Below are 21,936 nucleotides of genomic sequence, written 5' to 3'. Positions count from 1 at the left end.
GGAGGGGGAAAGAGGGGAGGGGGAGAGCGGGGAGGGGGGAGAGAGAGGGGAGGGGGAGAGAGGGGAGGGGGAGAGAGGGGAGGGGGAGAGAGGGGAGGGGGAGAGAGGGGAGGGGGAGAGAGGGGAGGGGGAGAGAGGGGAGGGGGAGAGAGGGGAGGGGGAGAGAGGGGAGGGGGAGAGAGGGGAGGGGGAGAGAGAGAGGGGGAGAGAGAGAGGGGGGAGAGAGAGGGGGGAGAGAGAGGGGGGGAGAGAGAGGGGGGAGAGAGAGGGGGGGGAGAGAGAGTGGAGAGGCGGGGCAGAGGGAGCAGGGGGTGAGAGGGAGCGTGTCAGAGGGTCTGGTGACACCACTTGCGGGGGCTGCTCCCTCCCTCTCTCTCTCGCCCCTCTCTCTCTCTCCCCTCTGTCTCTCCCAGCACCAGCGTGATCTGCGCCGCTCCTCCACTCTCTTCCTCGGCCCCGACTCCCTCGAGCGCAGCGAAATAAGAACAAACACGTGTTGTAGTTGTTGTTCAGAAGCCCCAGAGGGAGCGGCGACGGCGAGGAGGGAAAAATAGGCGACAAAGACAAACATGTCTTACAATGTTTCCCGACTTTTAATAAAAATGCATTATAAACGATGAAAAAACACATTACTCTGCATAAATGAATACTTTTATCATAAAAAGTGAATTGTCAAGGACTTTCAAGGACCTATGATAAATCCAAGGACTTCAAGGCCTTGAAAAACAGAGTTTTAAATTCCAGGACTTTCAAGGACCGTACGAGCCCTGCTTATGGCTTTTTCTAGAGTCATTGCACATATTGTTTAATTTTTTAGACCTAACGTATTTTTCTATCAAAGGTTGGAGATTGAGACTGATGTGACACAATAAGTGGATATTTCCAATGCTTCTACTGTGGGATGAGAGGAAGGGCAGGTAGTTTGTCCAATGAGGCTGGAAATTAGAGTCCTGTCTTTTTTTTAATTCAGATATTCATGAAATCACTGGCACAACCAACTACACATTTTACAACCTTAATTTTCACACTGCCAGTATAATTCTGTAAAATTCTTAATGAACAATATAAGTCTTGGCAATCCAAAAAGATACATTATTAATCTTCAGAGAACTTGCAAAAAATCACAAAACTATCTGTTGTACTTTAAGAAAAGGACCATTATATCAATGTAAAAGCAGCAAATCTGAAATGACTTTAGACTTTAGATAAGGCAATATCTGAGGAAGGAAAATGAGAATAGAATTAATATTTCAAGGTAATGATTCAATTTTCATGAACTTGGAATATAAATCGGTCTCTCTCTCTCCATATCTCCCAAACTGAATATTTTGAATTGTGCCCACTGCAGGTCACTTACTCACCTCCCTCGGTACACAAACTTCATGGGCTCCACTGCTAAAGCTGTTGCCACAACATCATCTGCATTGTGCCTCCGTCCACTGACCACCATCAGGCCATCCATCTTGCCTACCACAAAAACCTGGTTTCCCTAAAGTTCAAGATGAAATATTATGAATATGGGTTAGTTGTGGTCAGGAATGGTGGCATCAGAATTTTGGTAAATAGCTTTATCACCTATGGCAGGATACACATAGTGACAGGTAGGATACACATACACACAGGTAGACACAAAATGCTGGAGTAACTCAGCAGGTCAGGCAGCATCTCTGGAGAGAAGGAATGGGTGACGTTTTGGGTCGAGACCCTTCTTCAGGCTGAGCATAATCGCCTTCATGAGTGAATCTTTCCATAACAAAGTTCAACCCCACAAACCTAGGTGTTCACAATCCATTATATATACATCTTCATAACAGCCAGAAAATCAGCTTCAGGGTGTCAGGGTGAATATTCAGGATCCTGTCCCTTCACTCCCAACTGTATATCCAAGTCCATAACTCTGCGAAATTGCAACACAAGTAGATAGAGTGGTAAAGAAGGCATGTGGTCTGCTTGCCTTCATTGGGCATTGAATATAGACTGAGGAAGTTATGATGCAGCATTATAGGACTTGATTAGGCTGCATTTAGACTATTACTTACAGTCTGTTTGCCCCATTACAGGAAGGATATGGAGGCTGTGGAAAGTGTGTGGCGGAGGTTTACCAGAATGGATTAGGACGTATTAGGTACAGGGAGACGTTGAACAAACTTAGATTGCTTTTTCTGCAGTGTCAGAGGCCGAACCTGACAGAGGTACGTAAAATTATGAGGCATAGATAAGGTAGACAGTCAGAACCTTTTCCAAGTATGGAAATATCAAATACTAGAAAGCACAGATTTAAAATGAGAGGGGCAAAGTTAAGATGCGGGGAAGATTTTTTTAAACCGAGGGTAGCGAGTGCCTAAAATGAGTTGACTGGTGGTGAAGGCAAATATGAATAGTGACTTTTAAGAGATGTTTGAATCGGCCTATAGATATGCAGGGAATGGAGGGATATGGATTAAGTGCAGGCAGCTAAGGGTTAGTCTAGGCATCATGTTCGGCATTGATATTGTGTTCCGCAGGACCTATTCCTGTGCTGTGCTGTACTGTTCTATGTTCCATGTTGCTCTCCTACCAATTGTAGGAACTTTTTCCAAAGCTCGAAGGGCTGAATGGCCTACTCCTGCACCTATTGTCTATTGTCTATTGTCTATTGACAAGGTTGATCCAAGAAGAGTGATGGGAAAATTTGAGTCTGATGGACACGAGTCTGTGAGATGGCTCTCTTAGTTTTGGATGTTATTAAGAGGACAGCAGGTTTGTTTAGCTGATTACACCATGTGTCATCCCCAAATCCGTTCCTGTTGATAATGTTAGATGGCATCTCTGAGTTTTTCGCTTTCATTTGAAAGATAACAGTTTCCAAAGGTAGCTAAGTATGAGGTTCAGTAAAAGTGGTATACGACCTTTCTTTCAAGGAAATCATTGAATTTGTGGGCTTTGCAATTGGTTGACATCTTCATTGTTACTATTATTGATCATATTTTATGAATTTTTGATAGCTATGAATATCTCAGAACAATTCCATCCAATATTAGAAAAACATTTTCTTACTGATCCTAGGAAGCCAAGTAAGTTTGTCCTTGTGAAGACGTGCTCGGTGACAGGAACTCCTCCAGCATTCACTGGCACAGCCTAACAAAAGTAGTAGATGAGTTAACCCAATACCATCCAAAAGAAACCAAACAAAACACTGTCTTAAACATTCAGAATGCAGATAGAGACTGCATAATTATGACAAACACCTAAAATATTTCTGAAATACAGTGTAACTGAAAAAAAGAGACACAAGATATTTCATTAAATTTTCAATAACTAAATAAATATACCTCAAGTTATATTGAGTATAATACATTTAAATACATTTAATCGAGCAATCATCCCCTCACTCTGTGCAGAGTTGGTGATGGCTGGATCATCACATCTCTACTGAAAAGATACTAAATACAGATCCAGGCATCACGTCAAACTTAGCTTTTGTTTGCACATGACACTGTGGGTCATAAAGTTTTGGTGAGATTTACAAAAAAATTATAAAATTGGGACAATTGCAAAGGAGCGATAGAACACCTGGCCGCAACAACAACTTCTCACTCAGTATCAACAAGAACAAAGAATTGTTAAGTTCAGAAAGGGGAAGTCAGGAGATCATATGACAATTTTCATTGTTGAAACCGCAGTGGAGAGTTAGCAGCAAATTCCTGTGCGCTAACATCACAGATGACCTAACCTCAGCCCAGCATATGGACGTCATCATGAAGAAGACACATCAGTGTTCTACTTTTTTCGAAATAATAAAAGATTCGGCATGCCATTGAATACTCTTAACAAACTTATAAGACTTATAAGTTTGCAGGCAGCATGGTGGCGCAGTGGTAGAGTTGCTGCCTTACAGTGAATGCAGCCCCGGAGGCCCGAGTTCGATCCTGACTACGGGTGCTGTCTGTATGGAGTTTGTACGTTCTCCCCGTGACCTGCGTGGGTTTTCTCTGAGATCTTCGGTTTTCTCCCACACTCCAAAGAAGTACAGGTGCGTAGGTTAAATGGCTTGGTAAATTTAAAAATTGTCCCAAGTGGGTATAGGATAGTGTTAATGTGTGGGGATCGCTAGTCTGCGCGGACCCGGTGGGCCGATAGGGCCTGTTTCCGCGCTGTACCTCTAAACTAAACTGTGCTTAACAAACTTTCACAGAGGTCCTACAAAGTATCCTGACGGGTTGTATTATAGCCTTGTTCAGCAATTCCAACACACAGTCACATAAGAAGCTGCAGAGAGTGGTGGAATCATCTGGGCACAGGCCTCCCACCATCGAATGCAGCTACATGAGGCACTGCCTCAAGGCAGAGGCATCTATCATCAAGGATCCCCACCATTCAGGCCACGCCCTCTTCTCTACCATCAGGCAGAAGGTACAGACTAAAGTCCCTCCTCACCAGGTTCAGGAACAGCTACTTTGCTATAACTAACAGGTTCTTGAAAAAAATGCACTCAACCCTAATCCTACCTCAACAACAGAACATTAAAGACCACCTCTTGCACTACTATGGACTAAGTTTCTGGGGGAAGAAAATTGGAAGAGAGGAGAAACAAGACAAAGCCTAGCAAGTGATAGGTGGAGGGGAGTTTTTGATAGGCAGGCAGTTGGACAAACACCAGAGTTAAAAAGGCAAAATATGTGAGATAAGCCAGAGGAAGGATTGTAGGTAGCAGAGAAGGGCTAGGGGAGTATTTGGCGACAATTCAGGAGAGGCACGGGGAAGATGGGTGAGGGAGGGGGAGAAATGTATGGGGGGTATGGTTGGTTACCTAAAATTGGACATTTTAATGTTCATACCGTTAGCTTCACAGCTACTCAAGCAGAGTATGAGATGCTGTTCCTCCAGTCTACGCTAGGTCCGGCCAATGTGATGGCAGTCGCATCGGGAACATTGGATGCTGAAGTTAGGAGATGCACGTGAACCTCTGACACCTGGAAAGATTGTTTGCGTCCCTGGATGGATGTGAGGGAGGTGGTACTGGGACAGGAGTTACATCTCCTGCATCTGCTCCCAAGATGAGGCTTTCCAGTCAAGGACATCAGAGATGTCCTCTTTTTTTAATAAACAGGATTTTTCCCATTATCACAGATGGATCCCACACCCGTGTATTCTCAGTTTCCTGTAGTTCTACTCTCACTCCCTCTCCCCCATGGCAGAGCAAGGATAGTTCCCATCAATGTCACCTTTCATCACGCCAGTCTCCGCAGTTGCATATCAGTGTCTGACATTTCAATCACCTCCAATTTGACCCCACCACCAGTCACATCTTCCCATCCCCACTCCTTTCTGCCTTCTGCACATCACTCCCTCCTCAACTCCTTGGTTCACTCATTCCTTCCCCCCAACCACCCCATCTCCAGGTACTGCAGAACATGCAACACCTATCATTATACCTCCTCTCTCACATCCATCCCAGGACTCCATCAGTCCTTCCAGGTGAGACAGATGTTTCCATGTACCTCCTCGACTCCATCTGGTGATCACAGTGTGGTCTCCTTTACATTGGCAAAACCAAGCATAGACCTGGCAACTGTTTTGCCAAACACGCACTCGGTCCACCAAAGCATGCTGAATCTCCTGGTTCCTGCTAACTCCGTGTCTCATTCTGACCTTTCTGTCCTAGGCATCCCCCATTGCCAGAAATGAGGTCACATGCAAACTGTACGAACAGCACCCCACATTCAACTTGGATGGCTTGCAATCCAATTTTATGTAAGTAACCAATCCTCATCTCCTTCTCCCACCTCCTTTTCCCTGTGCTCCACCTATTTCTCCCCACACCTTCCCTTCCATCTATGTTCCTTCATCTAGCTTTACAATTCACGACTCTTATATCCTCATCTCACATCTTTTGTCTTTTCATCTCTGGCCTTTCTCCAACCATCTGCTTATCAAAACTCCCCCTTGCCTGTGTCCACCCATCTCTTGCTATGCTTTGCCCTGCCCCTCCTCTTCCAGCTTTCTTCCCCCTCCACACTACAATCAGCCTTTGGAAGAGTCCCGACACAGAACATTACCAATCCACGTTCTCCAGAGATGCTGCCTGACCCACTGAGTCACCCATTAAACTTGACTTGTTTTTACTAACTGTGCTTTTGTCATTATCTACTAAAGCTTGTGAGCTTGACATAGTTTAACTGCTGTTAAAGTGAAGTGCGTTTGAGGAGATTCAGAAAAGCCCTATAGTAACCAGAGGTGAACCAACCAATATCAAGCTTGAGATTCCAATATTATAAATGCTCCAGGGCAAACAGGATGAATCATAAAACAAAGCAATATGTTGCTTTATTTATACGACACCGCCCATATTTTCCCAGAAGTCCAATTGTGCCCTTACCTAACCATTCTACAAGTAGATGACTCAAGATCCAGTGTCATTGTACCCTGGTTTATTAAAGCAAATCACAAGCCAAAACTTAATCTTCTCAATTTTAGGACAAGTTTGCCCTGTAGCCATCAGAGATTCACTGAACATTAAACAGAAAACAACTACTCAATACAAGCAAACTAAAGATAGGAAAACAATGCTTCTCCTGCGATATTAGACCAGCAAAGCTTGTTTACTTCTTATGTGGTTATACACTGCAACTGAATTGTTGCCCCATTCATTATTTTCTACTATCACTATCCAACTGCTTTTGAATAATACAGCCAAAATATCGCTCTACATCTATAGAACATGGAATTAAGGGGTTTATTTTTCTTAGCAACAATAGATAGTCAGAATGCTTACATTTAACTTAAACGTGCTGCCCTTTTGTGACAGAACAAATGAATGTTCCAACTGCAGGGAACATTCAGGCATTCACATAGCTATAACGGTACATTGTTCAACAGAATAATGCTGAAATTTTGCAACACTAAATACAAAAATCATTTGCTCCATGGAAACATCTCACAGACCTATATTTAAATATTTCAAATGCGTTTCATCTCTCAGCACATCTATTCTCCACACATCAGATAAAAATAGAATATAAATTTTCTTGTGCTCCTTGCATTAAAATTCTGCCACCCAGGGAACCAAGCCTAGTTCATTTTATTAAAAGCTCTGTTGTTCACTTTTGACACAGCTTTAAAAATTGGATAAAAATCTGAATTCAGACTCCAAAACATGAATTCAATATACCACATATATAAGAAAAAACTTTGAACACTTGGTTTAAAAACTACTGAACAACTTCTGATGAAGAAGTTAAATCTACAAACTTATCTGGGAACTCCAAAATACAAAATATTGTTTGTAAACAGTGACTTAACTTAATTAAACAAAGTAATCTAGGTATTTTCACAATGGGTTTGCATACCTCAAACACAGTCTTTGTCATTCCAGGTAGCCCATAGTATGATGTCCCTGAAGCACGCGAGCTCACACAAATCTCACCAATTTCATCCGTTTTGCAGAGATATGGGGTACCATCAAACTTTACAATGCACACCAATGCTGAAAGAGATATATGCAGAGGAACATTCACAGTGACCAGAGAGAAAGGAGCATTGTCATGGGGGGGAAATACAGCTTACAAAACAATGCTAAGATACAGTGCCCTCCATAATGTTTGGGACAAAGACCCATCATTTATTTATTTGCCTCTGCACTCCACAATTTGAGATTTGTAATAGAAAAAAATCACAGGTGGTTGAAGTGCACATTGCAGGTTTTAATAAAGCCCATTTTTATACATTTTGGTTTCACCATGTAGAAATTATAGCAGTGCTAATACATAGTCCCCCCATTTCAGGGCACAGTAATGTTTAGGATACAGCAATGTCATGTAAATGACAGCAGTCTTGTTTAGTATTTTGTTGCATATCCTTTGCATGCAATGACTGCTTGAAGTCTGCGATTCATGGACATCGCCAGTTGCTGGGTGTCTTCTCTGGTGATGCTCTGCCAGGCCTGTATTGCAGCCATCTTTAGCTTATGCTTGTTTTGGGGGCTAGTACCCTTCAGTTTTCTGTTCAGCATATAAACGGCATGCTCAGTTGGGTTCAGATCGAGTGATTCACTTGGCCACTCAAGAATTGACCAGTTTTTCGCTTTGAAAAACCCCTTTGTTGCTTTAGCAGTACGTTTGGGATCATTGGCTTGCTGTATAATGAACGCTGGCCAATGAGTTTTGAGGCATTTGTTTGAACTTGAGCAGACAGAATGTGTCTATGCACTTCAGAATTCATTATGCTACCACCATTAGCAGTTGTATCATCAATGAAGATAAGTGAGCCAGTATCTTCAGCAGCCATACATGCCCAGGCCAGAACACCCCCACCACCGTGTTTCACAGATGCGGTGGCATGCTTTGGATCTTGGGCAGTTCCTTCTCTCCTCCATACGTTGTTCTTGCCATCACTCTGATATAAGTTAATCTTCGTCTCATCTGTCCACAAGACCTTTTTTTCCAGAACTGTGGTTTCTCTTTTAAGTACTTGGCAAACTGTAACCTGGCCATCCTATTTTTGTGGCTAACCAGTGGTTAGCATCTTGTAGTGTGGTCTCTGTATTTCTGTTCATGAAGTCTTCTGCGGACAGTAGTCATTGACAAATCCACATCTGACTCCTAAAGAGTGTTTCTGATCTGTCGGACAGGGGTTTGGGAATTTTTCTTTATGATAGAGAGAATTCTTCTGTCATCAGCTGTGGAGGTCTTCCTCGGCCTGCCAGTCCCTTTGCGATTAGTAAGTTCACCAGTGCTTTCTTTCTTCCCAACGATGTTCCAAACAGTTGATTTTGGTAAGCCTCAGGTTTGGCTGATGTCTCTAACAGTTTTATTCTTGTTTCTCAGTCTCATATTGGCTTCTTTGACTTTTATTGGCACAACTTTGGTCCTCATGTTGACAAACAGCAATAAAGGTGGTGGAAAGACTGGAGGAAAGACGAGGTGCTGAGAGCTCTCTTATACCTGCATTAAGGAGGCAATTAAACACACCTGCGCAATTACAAACACCTGTGTAGCCATGTGTCCCAAACATTATGGTGCCTTGAAATGGGGGGACTATGTATAAACACAGCTGTAATTTCTACATGGTGAAACCAAAATGTATAAAAATACCTTTTAAAATAAAATCTGACTGTGCACTTTAACCACGTGTGATTTTTTTCTATTACAAATCTCACATTGTGGAATACAGAGGCAAATAAATAAATGATGGGTCTTATGGAGGGCACTGTATGACTAGCCTTTGCTACTGACACATTTATTTGCTACTGTTAACTTTTACTCCTCAAAAAGGTTCAGTAAAAATTTCACTGTGCAAACTGCCACACCGTCCGAGTAGTTTCTTTCGACAGTGACAGTAATTAAGTGAATATATAAATTTCTCAGATCATCTTGTACATCATTTCTCCAATCAGAACCAGCCCATTTTATTTAGAAAGTAATAGAAGTTGGAACTTGATTACATAGTGTCTTTTTCTTCCACTCCCATGCCAAATATAAAAGGATCATGACTCAGAGGTTCAATCGTAACTTGGGATCACACAATTGTGGTGTGGCAGACACTTATTATTAGACTGAACAGCACGGCTCTGTGCATGTTGGAAGCAAGCACAGTAAAAGCTAGTCAGTAACAGCATACTGATTTACCAAGATAATATTAATCTCCAAAGTGAGAGCAACAGGCTGCCCAAGCACTCAACTGTGGGTGCTGTTTAGGAATATCAACTATTTGGGAAGAAAAAGACTTTCACTCCCCGAATATTCAATTAATTGCACTGAAAGAAATCATGATTTGGTAATGTGGTCAGGCTTTTTTTTGCACACAGAGATAAAAGCCATAAAAGCATTAAGATATACAACAAGGCAACATGTTTTAATTATTTAGCAGAAGGGTAAAAGTTAGAGCATTGGATGAACTCGGTAATGACATGGAATTCTCATATCTACCTGAGGTACATCTACATGTCTGAATAATGACACCTTCATAAGTGCAGTATTCCTTCAGTATTGTATTTAACTACCAGTCTACATGTGTGCTCAAATATGAAGTGCTTGTTGAAACCACAAGAAGCAAGATTGCTACCAATGAGCCTTGGGTAACACCGGAGAAAGCGTGGCCACGAACTACATCCTACTGATCAGGGACAAGTAAATTGGACTGGTGCATATCAGATTAATTTGAATACAGTGAAACTATATTTAAAAAAAGAGAAAGTGCAATTTACATTTATTTTGAACAACTTTAAAAGTAGAAAACAGATTCACAAATTTCTAGAATAAGTAATAGAATCAGTAATAAAAAGCTTGTATTTTTCAATACATAAAGGGTGCAGAGTGCAAAAGAAAACAGAGTAAATAAAGATGGTCTAATTTTAAGGACAGAAGAACAGAACCATGTTAAGATCCTAAAAAGGAGGTGCAAGCGATTTACTACAGAACCTGCAGGGTTGCAAGGCTTTAGATTATGAGAAGAGGAGAAAAACTGTCAAACATACAGCCAAAATGATGCCCGCTTTTAATTGTGAAAAATTGTAAAATATTATTGATGCCTTCTTAAAGCAGGAGGGAACCTCAGACGTCAGTAATGAATGGTTGAAGATGTCTGCAAAAACTCCAGCCAGTTGGTCTGCACAGGTTTTAAGAACACGACCAGGTGTACCATCATTTCCAGATGGTTTCCAGTTTCTCAAAACGTATGTCGACCAAATGACTGGAGATTTTGTGGTCATCCTCAACCTCTCTTTACTGAGGTCTGAGGTTCTCACCTGCTTTAAAGGGGCATCAATAATACTGGTGCCAAAGAAGAGTAAGGAGACATGCCTCAATGACAACCGACCGGTGGAACCAACGGCAGTGGTGATTAAATGTTTTGAAAGGTTGGTTATGCTGCATATCAACTCCTATCTTAACGAGCAATGCATTTAGCCTCGTGCCACAACAGGTCAATGGAGGATACGATCTTGCCGGCTCTCCACTGAACTGGACCACTTGGACAGTAAAATTCGTACGTCATAGACTGCAGCTCAGCGTTTAACAACATCCCCTTCAAATGGTTATCAAGCTCTGGGAACTGGGTCACTGCTCATTGAATTGAATACTTTGTCACGTGTGACAAGCACAGTGAAATTCTTTGCTTACTTACCCAAGGTATGCAAATAGTCGCCCACAAAGGACACCTACAAAGTTACCAAGTACAAAGTACCCCCGGTTCCCCTTATTCTCCCCCCCCCCCAATTCCTCCTCCTGGTGATCTCCCTCTCCCACGTCGGATCCTCCATTGTTCTTCCCCCTCCGTCACGGTAGCCCGCCCACGCCGGGACCTCCATGGTCTATGTTCTCCCCCCCCCCCCTCACGGTGGTCTCCCCATGCCAGGTCCTCTATTGTTCCTTCCCCCGTCAGCAGCATCCTCACTTCAACGTCTATCGGTTGGCGCCATCATCGACCGCCGCACCAACCTCTCCACTGTCGCCGCCGGGTTCTCTCCAAACGTCCCAGCCCAGGCCCCAGCCGCGGGCTCCGCAGACTCAGGTTGGCAGCGGGTTTCGTCAACTCATGAGGCTCCGGCCTCGGTTGCTCAGTGGCACCTCCGGTTGAGTGCTCAACCCCCTGCTCTACTCACTCATGAGCAGACTATGACTGTACAGCCGGACACAGTTCCAATTCCATCTTTAAATTCACCAACGACACCACCGTTGTTGGACGAATTACGGATGATGATAAGTCAGAGTATAGGAGGGAGATTGATCAACGAACCGAATGATGCAAGAACAACATCAGTAAAACCAAGGAACTGATTGTTGACTTTAGAAGAGATAGCCCGAAGATACACAAACCATGTCTTCGTCAATGGGATGGTGGTGGAGAGTGTCAAAAAAGTCAAATTACTGGGCATGCATATCTCTGAAGATCTGTCCTGAACCCAGCATATTGATGCAATCATAAATAAAGCCAAGCAATGCTTCTACTTCCTTCGAAGATTGAGGAGATTCAGTATGTTGACAAATACTCTCTTGAACTTCAAGAGAGGTACAGGAGAGAGCATATTGACTGGTTGTATCACGGCACAGTCCAGAAATTTAAATGCCCAGGAACGAAGAAGATAGCAAAAAGTGCTGAACACTGCCCAGTACATTATGGGTACGGACCTCCCCACCATCGAAGGGATCTACTGGAGTTGCTGCCTCAAAAAGGCAGCGAGCAGCATCAGAGACCTGTCAATGAACAATTTCATTGTTCCATTATACAACCTATAACAACAAAACACTCTTGACCTCTAACATGAGGGGTGGGCTGTGGGATCTGTAGGTTTAACGCTAGGTTTATTATTGTCACATGTACCGAAATAGTGAAAAACTTTGTTTTGGATGTGATCGAATCAAATAATACCACACTTAAATGCACTCAAACCAAACAAGTATAATAGGTAGAGTGCAGAATATAGTTCTCAGCATTACAGCACAACAATTCTATACACGCCCAATGCCCCCTGGTAGAGGAGAATTGGACTGTACCCTTGCTGTTGCCAGGACTGTTCAGAAGCCTGATGACAAGAGGGGGAAGAAAGTGTTTCTGAGTCTGGTGATGCATGCTTTCTAGTTTCTGCATCTTCTGTCCGAAGGGAACAGGGAGAAAGAGGAATGACTGGGAAAGGTCTTAGACTATGTGGTTTTTGGTGAGCAATCAGGAGGGAATACAAAAGGGAAAGGGGAGAACCATGGAAGAGAACAGGAGCCAGGACAGAAAGGGTTGGTTGGCAATCAAGCAAGTTGTTAGCAGCAAAATTCATTTTAAAACAAGCAAAAATTTGTTGCATGTTCAAATAGGTTATTATTGTGCTGGTTTCTGCAGGAAGCACCATTAATATTAATTAATGTAACTAGCAAGGCAAATCTACCTCCAGGCATAACAGCACCCACATCTTGGACGGTCAGAACAGAGAGCTTTTCTTCTGTATCCATACGTATTACACCATAACTCAAACCATTCATAGACAGCACCATCTTCCCTGAAAAATGTCCTCCTAAGCTGCCAGGTCTGCAATGGGGGGAGAAAAAGTTACAGTCACTGGGTGTTTCACATAATTATTTACCTTTAATCCTTTAACAACATAGAACATGTAACGATACAGCACAGGAACAGGCCCTTCGGCTCAGAATGTTCAGGCTGAACAAGATGCCACGTTAAACTATTCTCTTCTGCCTGCACTTGACCCATATGCCTCCATTCCCTGCATAAACGTATGCCTATCAATAAGCCTCCTAAATGTCACCATTATATCTGCCATCCTGGCAGTGTGTTCCGAGCACCCATCACTCTCTGCAAATAAATTGCTCCACGCATCTCCCTTAAAGTATCCTCTCTCATCTTAAAGCTATGCACTCGAGACTTTGAAATTTCCACCCTTGAATAAAGGTTCTGACTGTCTACCCTACCTATGCCTCATAATTTTATATACCTATCAGATCCCTCAGCCTTCGATACTTTACAACCTTTTTGGTCGTCCAACATTCCCTTACCTTCCCTTATCTGTTCCTCCATCTCTTGCTTAAGCCTACCTCCTTATATTGCCTCTGCGGGACCTCATCCCTTTGTTAATGTGCATGACTTCTTGCTGCTTATGCTCCCCCTCGCGAGTGCTCTGCAGCCACTCTAAGCATCCTGGACCCCGGGCATCAGGAAGGCAACACACCATCTAGGAGTTCCACTTGCAGTCACAAAAGCTCCTGTCTGTCCCTCTAACTACTGAGTCTCCATTATAATCGCTCTGTCTGCCTTCACCCTTCCAAACCATATAGTGATTCCAGATGTGTAAACCTGTTTTGGAGCGGAATGGTCACAGGGTATTCCTGCATTCTATGCCACCTCCCTTACCTGGTGGTCACCCATCTACTTTCTGCCTGCACCTTAGGTGTGACCATCTCACTGTACCTCCCATCTATGATGCTCTTATTCTCCCAGACGATTCCGAGGTTATCTAACCACGGCTCCAGTTCCCTCAAGCAGTTAGTCAGGAGCTGCAGCTGGACACACTTCCCGCAGAAGTAATTCTCAGGGACGCTGGAACTCTCTCTGATCTCCCACATCGTGAAGGAAGAACATACAATCTCCTAATTGGTTTTTTTTTTGCACTACCATGAGGGGATTGTGAAAAAGAGACTTCACCTTATTTCACCCTCAACCTATTCGTCAAAGCCTCACAAGCCAAAGCCTCAGCATTTACCCTTAAACACAACCTCTCCCAATACGGCGCTCTGCTCTATCTTCCTTTCTTATCCATTGCTGCGCCTATCAAATGGCTCCTTTTTAAATTGTCCCACTGCTGCTCTATTCTGCTTTGCATCTGTGCTCGAAACTGACTTTCTCAGCTATCTCAAAGGCTCCTTTTTAAACTGTTCTGCTGTTGCTCTGCTCTGCCTCCGAACTTGAAACTGAGAAAGAATAATTTAATTTTGTCCATTTTGAACTGTGAGGCAATTAACACAAGAGTGGACAGATTTATAAATATCTTGTTTTAGTTCTCCCACTTTTATATTGTTACACAGCCAAAAGCAGGAAGGATTGAAATAAAGAATGGTGCATTTTATCCTGTATTGCTAAGATTTACAAAGTTAAACAAATATGGTTATAAATCTTGCTGGTGTACCTCCAAATAAAATAAAAATATTGATTGCAATACTGCTGCATACAATGCTTGAAAAGATTCACAAAATATACATTACAGGTACACAACCTGTTGGCAAAATAATTAAGAAACTTCTACACACTCTGGAAGATGGAAGAGCCAACAAATCCCAGGACTCTGATTCTGAAAAGAGCATCATACCTGCGAATAGCCACCGTCAGAGCTTCTGAAGAGCTAGCACACGGGCAGATCACCTCGGGTCGCAAGCCACGTGATTGAAACACATTCACAAAAGCATCACATGATGATATCGACCCTGCAATAATATAATACTTTCAGGAAGAATTGCTTTTGAAATTAAGAAATCATTAATAGTGAGCAAATAATAGGTTACCGAGACTTAGTGAGTAGCTTCAATGTTATCCACAATGCATAATGCAGGAAAGTCACGAATACAATACAATACAATACAATACAATATATCTTTATTGTCATTGTACATGGGTACAACGAGATTGGGAATGCGCCTCCCATATGATGCAATAAATTAATCAGCTAGTCAGTATTAATTTAATCAACCCAATGAAATAAATTAGAACAGTTTTAAAACAGAATAAAGTGCAAGTAGATCTGTGCCGGTTCACTGTGCGATGTGACCATCTGGCTCAGCAGAACCGGTTCATAGCAGCTATGGCCCTGGGGATGAAGCTGTTCCTGAGTCTGGAGGTGCGGGCGTAGAAGGCCTTGTATCATTTGCCCGATGGTAGAAGTTCGAACAGACTGTTGCAGGGATGTGAAGAATCTTTGTGGATGCTGGTGGCTTTTCTGAGGCATCGTGTGTTGTAGATGTCCTCCAAGGCTGGTAGCTGTGTTCCGATGGTCCCCTGAGCTCTATGGACTACCCGCTGAAGAGCTTTCCTCCCTGCCTCCGTGAGGCTGAGATACCACACAGGGATGCCATGTGTTAGGATGCTCTCTATGGTACAGCGGTGGAAGGTCGTCAGCAGCTGTTGGGGTAGACCAGACTTTTTCAATGTTCTTAGGTAGAACAGTCGTTGCTGTGCCTTCTTGACCAGCGCAGCAGTGTTAGGTCCTCCGAAATATGAGTGCCCAGAAACTTGAAGCTGGACACTCTCTCCACACTGTCCCCGTTGATAAAGATCGGGGCGTAGTCCTCGTTGTGTGACCTACGGAAGTTGATGATCACCTCCTTGGTCTTGGTGGTATTGATGATCAGCTCCTTGGTCTTGGTGGTATTTACCCCAGACAGGCATTTCCTCATCCAAGCCTAGCCATTAAATGACGGTGTCAAGTGTCAACCAGACAGCTCATTTTGAGAAGAGAAATTGGAGAGGGGGTAGGGGTTAAAAAACAATAAGCACCTTATGCCATTTTGAGCATTTCTAGCAGATAGCAAAGGTGATTGAGAGCAACCTGCTTACTTCTCAGTACAAAGCATAAATAAGGGCAGTGCTACTCTTCCATCAAGCTGTATAGAGCCCCCAAAAGAATGAAGAGAAGCATGATGACTTATGCTATGCATTTGTAAATTTGACAGGTTGGTTTATTGTAAACAATCTAATTGAATCTGAAATATGCAATTGAAACATATTCATATGATCAACACAACTGAGTTGCAGGGAAGAGGGATTGTATATGTGGGAAATGATATAGAGATCAGTTAAGTAAAAGAACAAGATATTTATTTCAGTCATTGGGTAACAAAACAGACATGTAATGGATGTGAGTAGAATTTTAAGTGGGTTAAGACGTCAGCAGAGTTTTAAATTATCTTAAATTTATGGAAGGAGAAATATAATGGCACATTCACTAGGGAGGTTGCAGTTTGTATCTAAGGAATGAATCATTTACAGTGCCGGATAGTTTGAAGACGAGTTGATCACTCATCACCTATATGGAATACAGGTTAAATGGGCAAGATGCAAGCCTTGTGAAGATGAGCTTCAGCGGGGCATCCAGAACCTGGGGCCACAGTCTAAGAATAAAGGGGAGGCCATTTAAAACTGAGGTGAGAACAAACTTTTTCACCCAGAGAGTTGTGAATTTGTGGAATTCTCTGCCACAGAAGGCAGTGGAGGCCAATTCACTGGATGAATTTAAAAGAGAGTTAGATAGAGCTCTAGGGGCTAGTGGAATCAAGGGATATGGGGAGAAGGCATGCACAGGTTACTGATTGTGGATGATCAACCATGATCACAATGAATGGAGGTGCTGGCTCGAAGGGCCAAATGGCCTTCTCCTGCACCTATTGCCTATGTTTCTAAGTGGAAACTGAAGAGAAACAAGAGGCAAACAAAAAAATTCAGTCTAAGGCAGTGGGAAGAAAGCATGGAGGTAAAAACAGACAGAGGAACCAATAATATCAATGTCAGTAAAAATTAAGTCCAGTAGATCATGATAGATAGATCTAGATCTCCTATGGAAATCCTATAGATCTCCATCAATAAGGGTTTATAGCTTATTCATGATCGAGAAAAACAAGGATTTTCTTTGGAAAAGGACCAAAGACAATCCTGAAGCAGTTGGGTGGGTTTGGCAAAGATTAGAATATGCAATATTATCCATTCAGATCTCAGGTAGATGACCACGATTACAAATCTGTGTTTTTACAGGTTGGTTAAGATAAATTGCACCAAACCCGTAATGAGAAAGACCAAAGATTGGTTTTTGGAAGAAATATCATATGATGAATATTCAACGATCAATAGTTGAGTTATCCATAAGTTGAAAATACAATTATGTGATATAGAGGAAGTTACTTTTGCGTCAAGGATAGTGACAAAAGAAAATTGTGTTGGAAGGTGGTGCAGTAGGATGCAAGTGGCAATGGTCACTAAAAGCCTGAAAGTAGGATAAAATAAAAGACGGCCAACTAACTACATACTTACATGGGTTTGCACCATCTGCTACAATCAACATCCGCAGTGAGCTGAGGCTAACATCCCTCTGATCCCGCTGAGCTAAGAGAGCCCAATGCATGTCCCGAGACTTCACCACAGCAATGTGAGCTGTTGGGAAATAAAGCAGTTTATTTTGCACACGGTTGGTACTAAATTCCTTGAATATAATTTTAGAAAATCAGATCATTTTAATAAGGAATTAGATTGTCAATGCACATACTGCAGCAGTGGCTGTTCGCTGGGATTGCTTAGAGCACAACACAAAAAAAACATAACTAGTCTTTCCTAAACCCTCCATAAAGCTGACAATAAAACTGCATGAAGTAGTAAATGAACTAATAAAATGACATGATGAAAGGTAGGGCTGCAGTGCCACAATTAGTGTTGCCAAGTGACTGTTCAATTTGGTCTCAGCTGCTAGCTACATGGTGTTTACAGATTCCCGAGATAGTATAGGTTTCCTTTCAGTGTTTTGCCCTGTCTCACATCCCGAAGATGTGCTGGTAGATTAATTGGCAAATGTAGATACATGTCAAAAGAATCAAAGGGGAGCTTGAGGAACATGTGAGAACAAGAACAGGGCCATGGAGAAATAAAAAAGTGGAATGGGATTGATGGGATTGTTTTTTGAGAGCCGACACAGATCTGATGAGCCAAATAACCTTCTATATTGTAACACTTAAGAAGGAAGGGGTCATACGTAACATTTTGCATTTATAACGTGGAAATGAGACTATGAAAAGATACAACTGTCCACAGAAGACAAACTGAATTTGCATTGACCTGAATAACATTTTCTTTTTGCATTTCTTCCAAAATTGCTGTTACCTTACCTTTGTAGGCACAAACTTTCTGTATCCAAGAAAGAGGATTCACTTTCATAAGAGCATAGGGAATGCTGATCACATGCATTCTGTTCATGATGCTCTGTTAACAAGATAACATAAAATATTGGTATCTGTGACACCTCAAATTCTGCATGTTATTAGATGTCAACGAAATTATTGGCCATTAACAATGGATAAGGGCAAATTTGATCATTTTGAGGGGTTAAATTGACATTGTGGTGCAATTATATTTTAGCTATGATATATAATATAAATTAAAATGATCAATAATTCAAAACTTCATCAACATTCTAGTCAGTTCTGTAATGTGATATCCACACTCAACAAGATTCCCACAACAGGTTACTCGTTATGAACAAGCGGCTTGGATAACACAAGTGAAACTTGTTTCGGTGGAGTCCGGATCCTTTTACTTGGTGGCATACAATTCTTTGAATCGATACTTATTGAAAGAAATACGTTACTTTGGCTAAAAAAAAGAAATCAGGAGGGCAAAACGGGGACAGTAGGAAGGATCTGCAGATGCTGGTTTTTACACCAAAGATGGACCCAAAATGCTGGAATAACTCAGCAGGACAGGCAGCATCTCTGGAGGGAAGGAATGGGTGACATTTTGGGGAGGGACTAGAATGGTCTCTACCTAAAATGTCACCCATTCCTTCTCTCCAGAGATACTGCCTGTCCCGCTGAGTTACACCAGCATTTTGTGCCTATCTTCAGGGACAGGAGATGGTTCCGTCAGATAACATTAAGTAAAAATCCCGAGAGATTTTGTGTACATTAAGGGAAAAGGGGCAACCAGAGATAAAATGGGGCCCATCTGGAATCAAATTGTTCACTCTATGTGGAGACATGAAGATGGACACAGTCCTCTGAATATTTCTCCTGTCTATACCGTGGAGAAAGGCATGAGGACCGGAGAACTTAGGGCAGTCAATGGAAGTGTCTTCAGGCCAATCAGTATTATGGTATTTATCAGGATACATAGAGGTGGTGCTGAAGGTCTTAATGTGTATGAATGTAGACAAATCTTCAGGGCCTGATCAGATACAGCCCAGAACAGTGGGAAGCTAAAGAGATAATTGCGAGTACCCTGGCTGAGATTTATGTCATCAATTAAGTGGGGTGAGGTGCCGGAAGACTGGAGAGTGGCAAATGTGCCTCTATTTAACAAAGGCTACAGGGAAATGCCTGGGAAATGCAGTCCAGTCAGTCGAACATCCAGGGTCAGAGTTACGAGAGTGCATTCTGAGAGATCAGATATGCATGCATTTGCATGGACATGGGCTGTTTAGGGATGGTCAGCACGGGTTTTGTACATGGGAGATCGTGTCTCACAAATCTGATAGAGATTTATTTGAAGATGTGTGACCTAAAAGGTTGATGGGGGCAGAGCTGTGGACGTTGTATATATGAATTTCAGCAAGGCATTTGACAAGCAGGCTGCTCTGTAAGGTTAGATTACATGAGAATGAAGGAGAGCTAGCTAAATGGATAGAAAATTGGCTTCATGGAAGGAAGAAGAGGGTGATGGCGGACGGTTGTTTTTGGACTGGAGGCCTGTGGCTAGTGGTGTGCCTCAGGGTTCGGTGCTGGGTCGATAATTTGGATGAGAACGTAGAAGGCATGATTAGTAAGCTTGCATTTAGATGACACTAAAGTGGGTGGTATTGTAGCAAAGTTGGTTGTCAAAAATTGCAGCAGGATTTTGATCGGTTGTGCAGGTGGGCTGAGGAATGGTTAATGGAATTTAATACAGAGAAAGTGCGAGGAATTGGACTACACAGTGAATGGCAGGTGTGCTGTAGAGCAGAGGCATCCATGAGTGCAGGTACATAGTTCCTTGAAAGTGGCGTCACAAGTAGATAGGGTGGTAAAGAAGGCTTTTGGTGTATTGGCCTTCATCAGTCTTGAGTATTGAATATAGTAGTTGGGAGGTCATGTTACAGTTGTACAAAACATTGGCGAGGCCATATTTAGAGTATTGTGTCCCGTTTTGGTCACCGTGTTACAGTAAAGATGTGTTAAGCTGGCAAGGGTGCAGAAAAGATTTATGAGGATGTTGCCAGGACTCAAGGGTCTGAGCTTTCGGGAGAGGTTGAACAGGCTAGGAATTTATTCCTTCGAGCGCAGAAGGATGAGGGGTGATCTTATAGCCATGTATAAGATCATGAGAGGAATAGAGGGGGGAAATGCACAGAGTCTTTTACCCAGAGCTAGGGAATCAAGAACCCGAGGACATATGTTTAAGGTGGGGGGGGGGGGGGGGGAGAAAGATTTAATCGGAATCTGTGGAGCAACTTGCTTTTTACACAAAGTATTTCGTGAGAAAGAAACCCAATAAGCTATGGAAAGGCCTTATGAAATCAGGCAAGAATGAAATGCTCGGAGAAGGAGAAAGAGGTGCAGCGCACAGGCCTTGAACCTGGTGAGACGCAGGAGGAGCCCGGCCAGGACTCACCCCAGAGCCCAGTCCCTCCACGCACCAGAGTCTCCCAACCCCTGCAGAGTAGTTATTAAGAGGGCTGATCCGTGGGCGGTTGCTGTTGGGACGCAAGTCAGGGCCTGATTAACCCGGCTGGGTCGTCTGGGCGAGGATGTCTGATGTTGTGAGACCCGAAATACCCCATGACCCCAGGTCACATCACTGAGGATGCGTCCCAGCGCATCCAGAAGATGTATCTTTCACATATGGTTGGTATATGGAATGAGCTGCTGGAGGTGTTGTGGCAGGCACTGCTGCAACATTTAGACAAGTACATGGATAGGATAGGTTTTGGGGATATGTCATGCACTGTAAAAGCAATACATGATGAAATACAATAGAAAAAAAGTTATGACTGAAACAATAAAGATGGTTGGATTATACAACATATTGGTGTGCTACCAATAAAAATGGAAGATTGCATGGAATATGCTAGGATAAAGAAGAAGCTCATGGGGCACAAGATACGATACAACAGAACTTTATTTATCCCAGGAGGGAAATTGGTCTGCCAACAGTCATCAAACACAACAAGATACATGAAACATTAAATTAAAGTGACGAGTGGAACTTCCAGGATTGGGGATGTGCAAAGATTGGGGGGGGGGGGGGAAGGGTAAGGGGAGTCAGTCTACCCCACGATAGAAGGGGGAGGAGTTGTACAGTTTGATAGCGACAGGGAAAAAGGATCTCCTGTGGCATTCTGTGCTGCATCTTGGTGGAACCAGTCTGTTGCTGAAGTTGCTCCTCAGATTGACCAGTGTGTCATGGAGGGGGTGAAGGTGGTGAAAATAAGGAGTAATATCCTACAAGTTACTCCCTTCCCTGAAATAAACATGACAACACGAAGGTATCATCAAAACAATTACCTTGGAAGGAGACAACTTTCTGCCTATCAGCCAGGATTTCTGAGAATTAGGCTGACATTTTTTGAACATTGTGAGTTGATTAATAAATGGAAATAAAGTTAATCTGGCCTATATCAGAACAAAGAGCTAATATCCTGAGAGGTTTATTTAAAAAAAATCTAAATGGCTTTAGAATATAGATGCTTGAATGTATACCAACTTCAGCCGAGTTAAAGGAAGTGCATTTATGCAA

At 42.7% G+C, this 21,936-nt stretch overlaps 1 protein-coding gene across 4 annotated transcripts in view; it reads right to left on the bottom strand.

Annotated features, from left to right (window-relative positions):
• LOC144595842 (disco-interacting protein 2 homolog A-like) overlaps positions 1-21,936 on the bottom strand; it is a 193,529-nt gene that overhangs the window by 42,262 nt on the left and 129,331 nt on the right. For all 4 annotated transcript variants that reach the window (XM_078403596.1, XM_078403598.1, XM_078403597.1 and 1 more), the window contains exons 15-21: positions 18,336-18,429; positions 17,491-17,610; positions 14,783-14,897; positions 12,854-12,993; positions 7,329-7,465; positions 3,037-3,117; positions 1,362-1,489 (exon numbers count right to left, since the gene is read on the bottom strand). In XM_078403596.1, coding sequence (XP_078259722.1) covers positions 1,362-1,489; positions 3,037-3,117; positions 7,329-7,465; positions 12,854-12,993; positions 14,783-14,897; positions 17,491-17,610; positions 18,336-18,429 — 815 coding nt within the window. The remainder of the gene's footprint in view (positions 1-1,361; positions 1,490-3,036; positions 3,118-7,328; positions 7,466-12,853; positions 12,994-14,782; positions 14,898-17,490; positions 17,611-18,335; positions 18,430-21,936) is intronic.

This window comes from Rhinoraja longicauda, chromosome 8 (assembly GCF_053455715.1).
Source record: "Rhinoraja longicauda isolate Sanriku21f chromosome 8, sRhiLon1.1, whole genome shotgun sequence".
Classification (NCBI taxonomy): Eukaryota; Metazoa; Chordata; class Chondrichthyes; order Rajiformes; family Arhynchobatidae; genus Rhinoraja; species Rhinoraja longicauda.
Note: the sequence above shows the minus strand (reverse complement) of the source record. Positions and strands in the feature narration are given on the sequence as shown.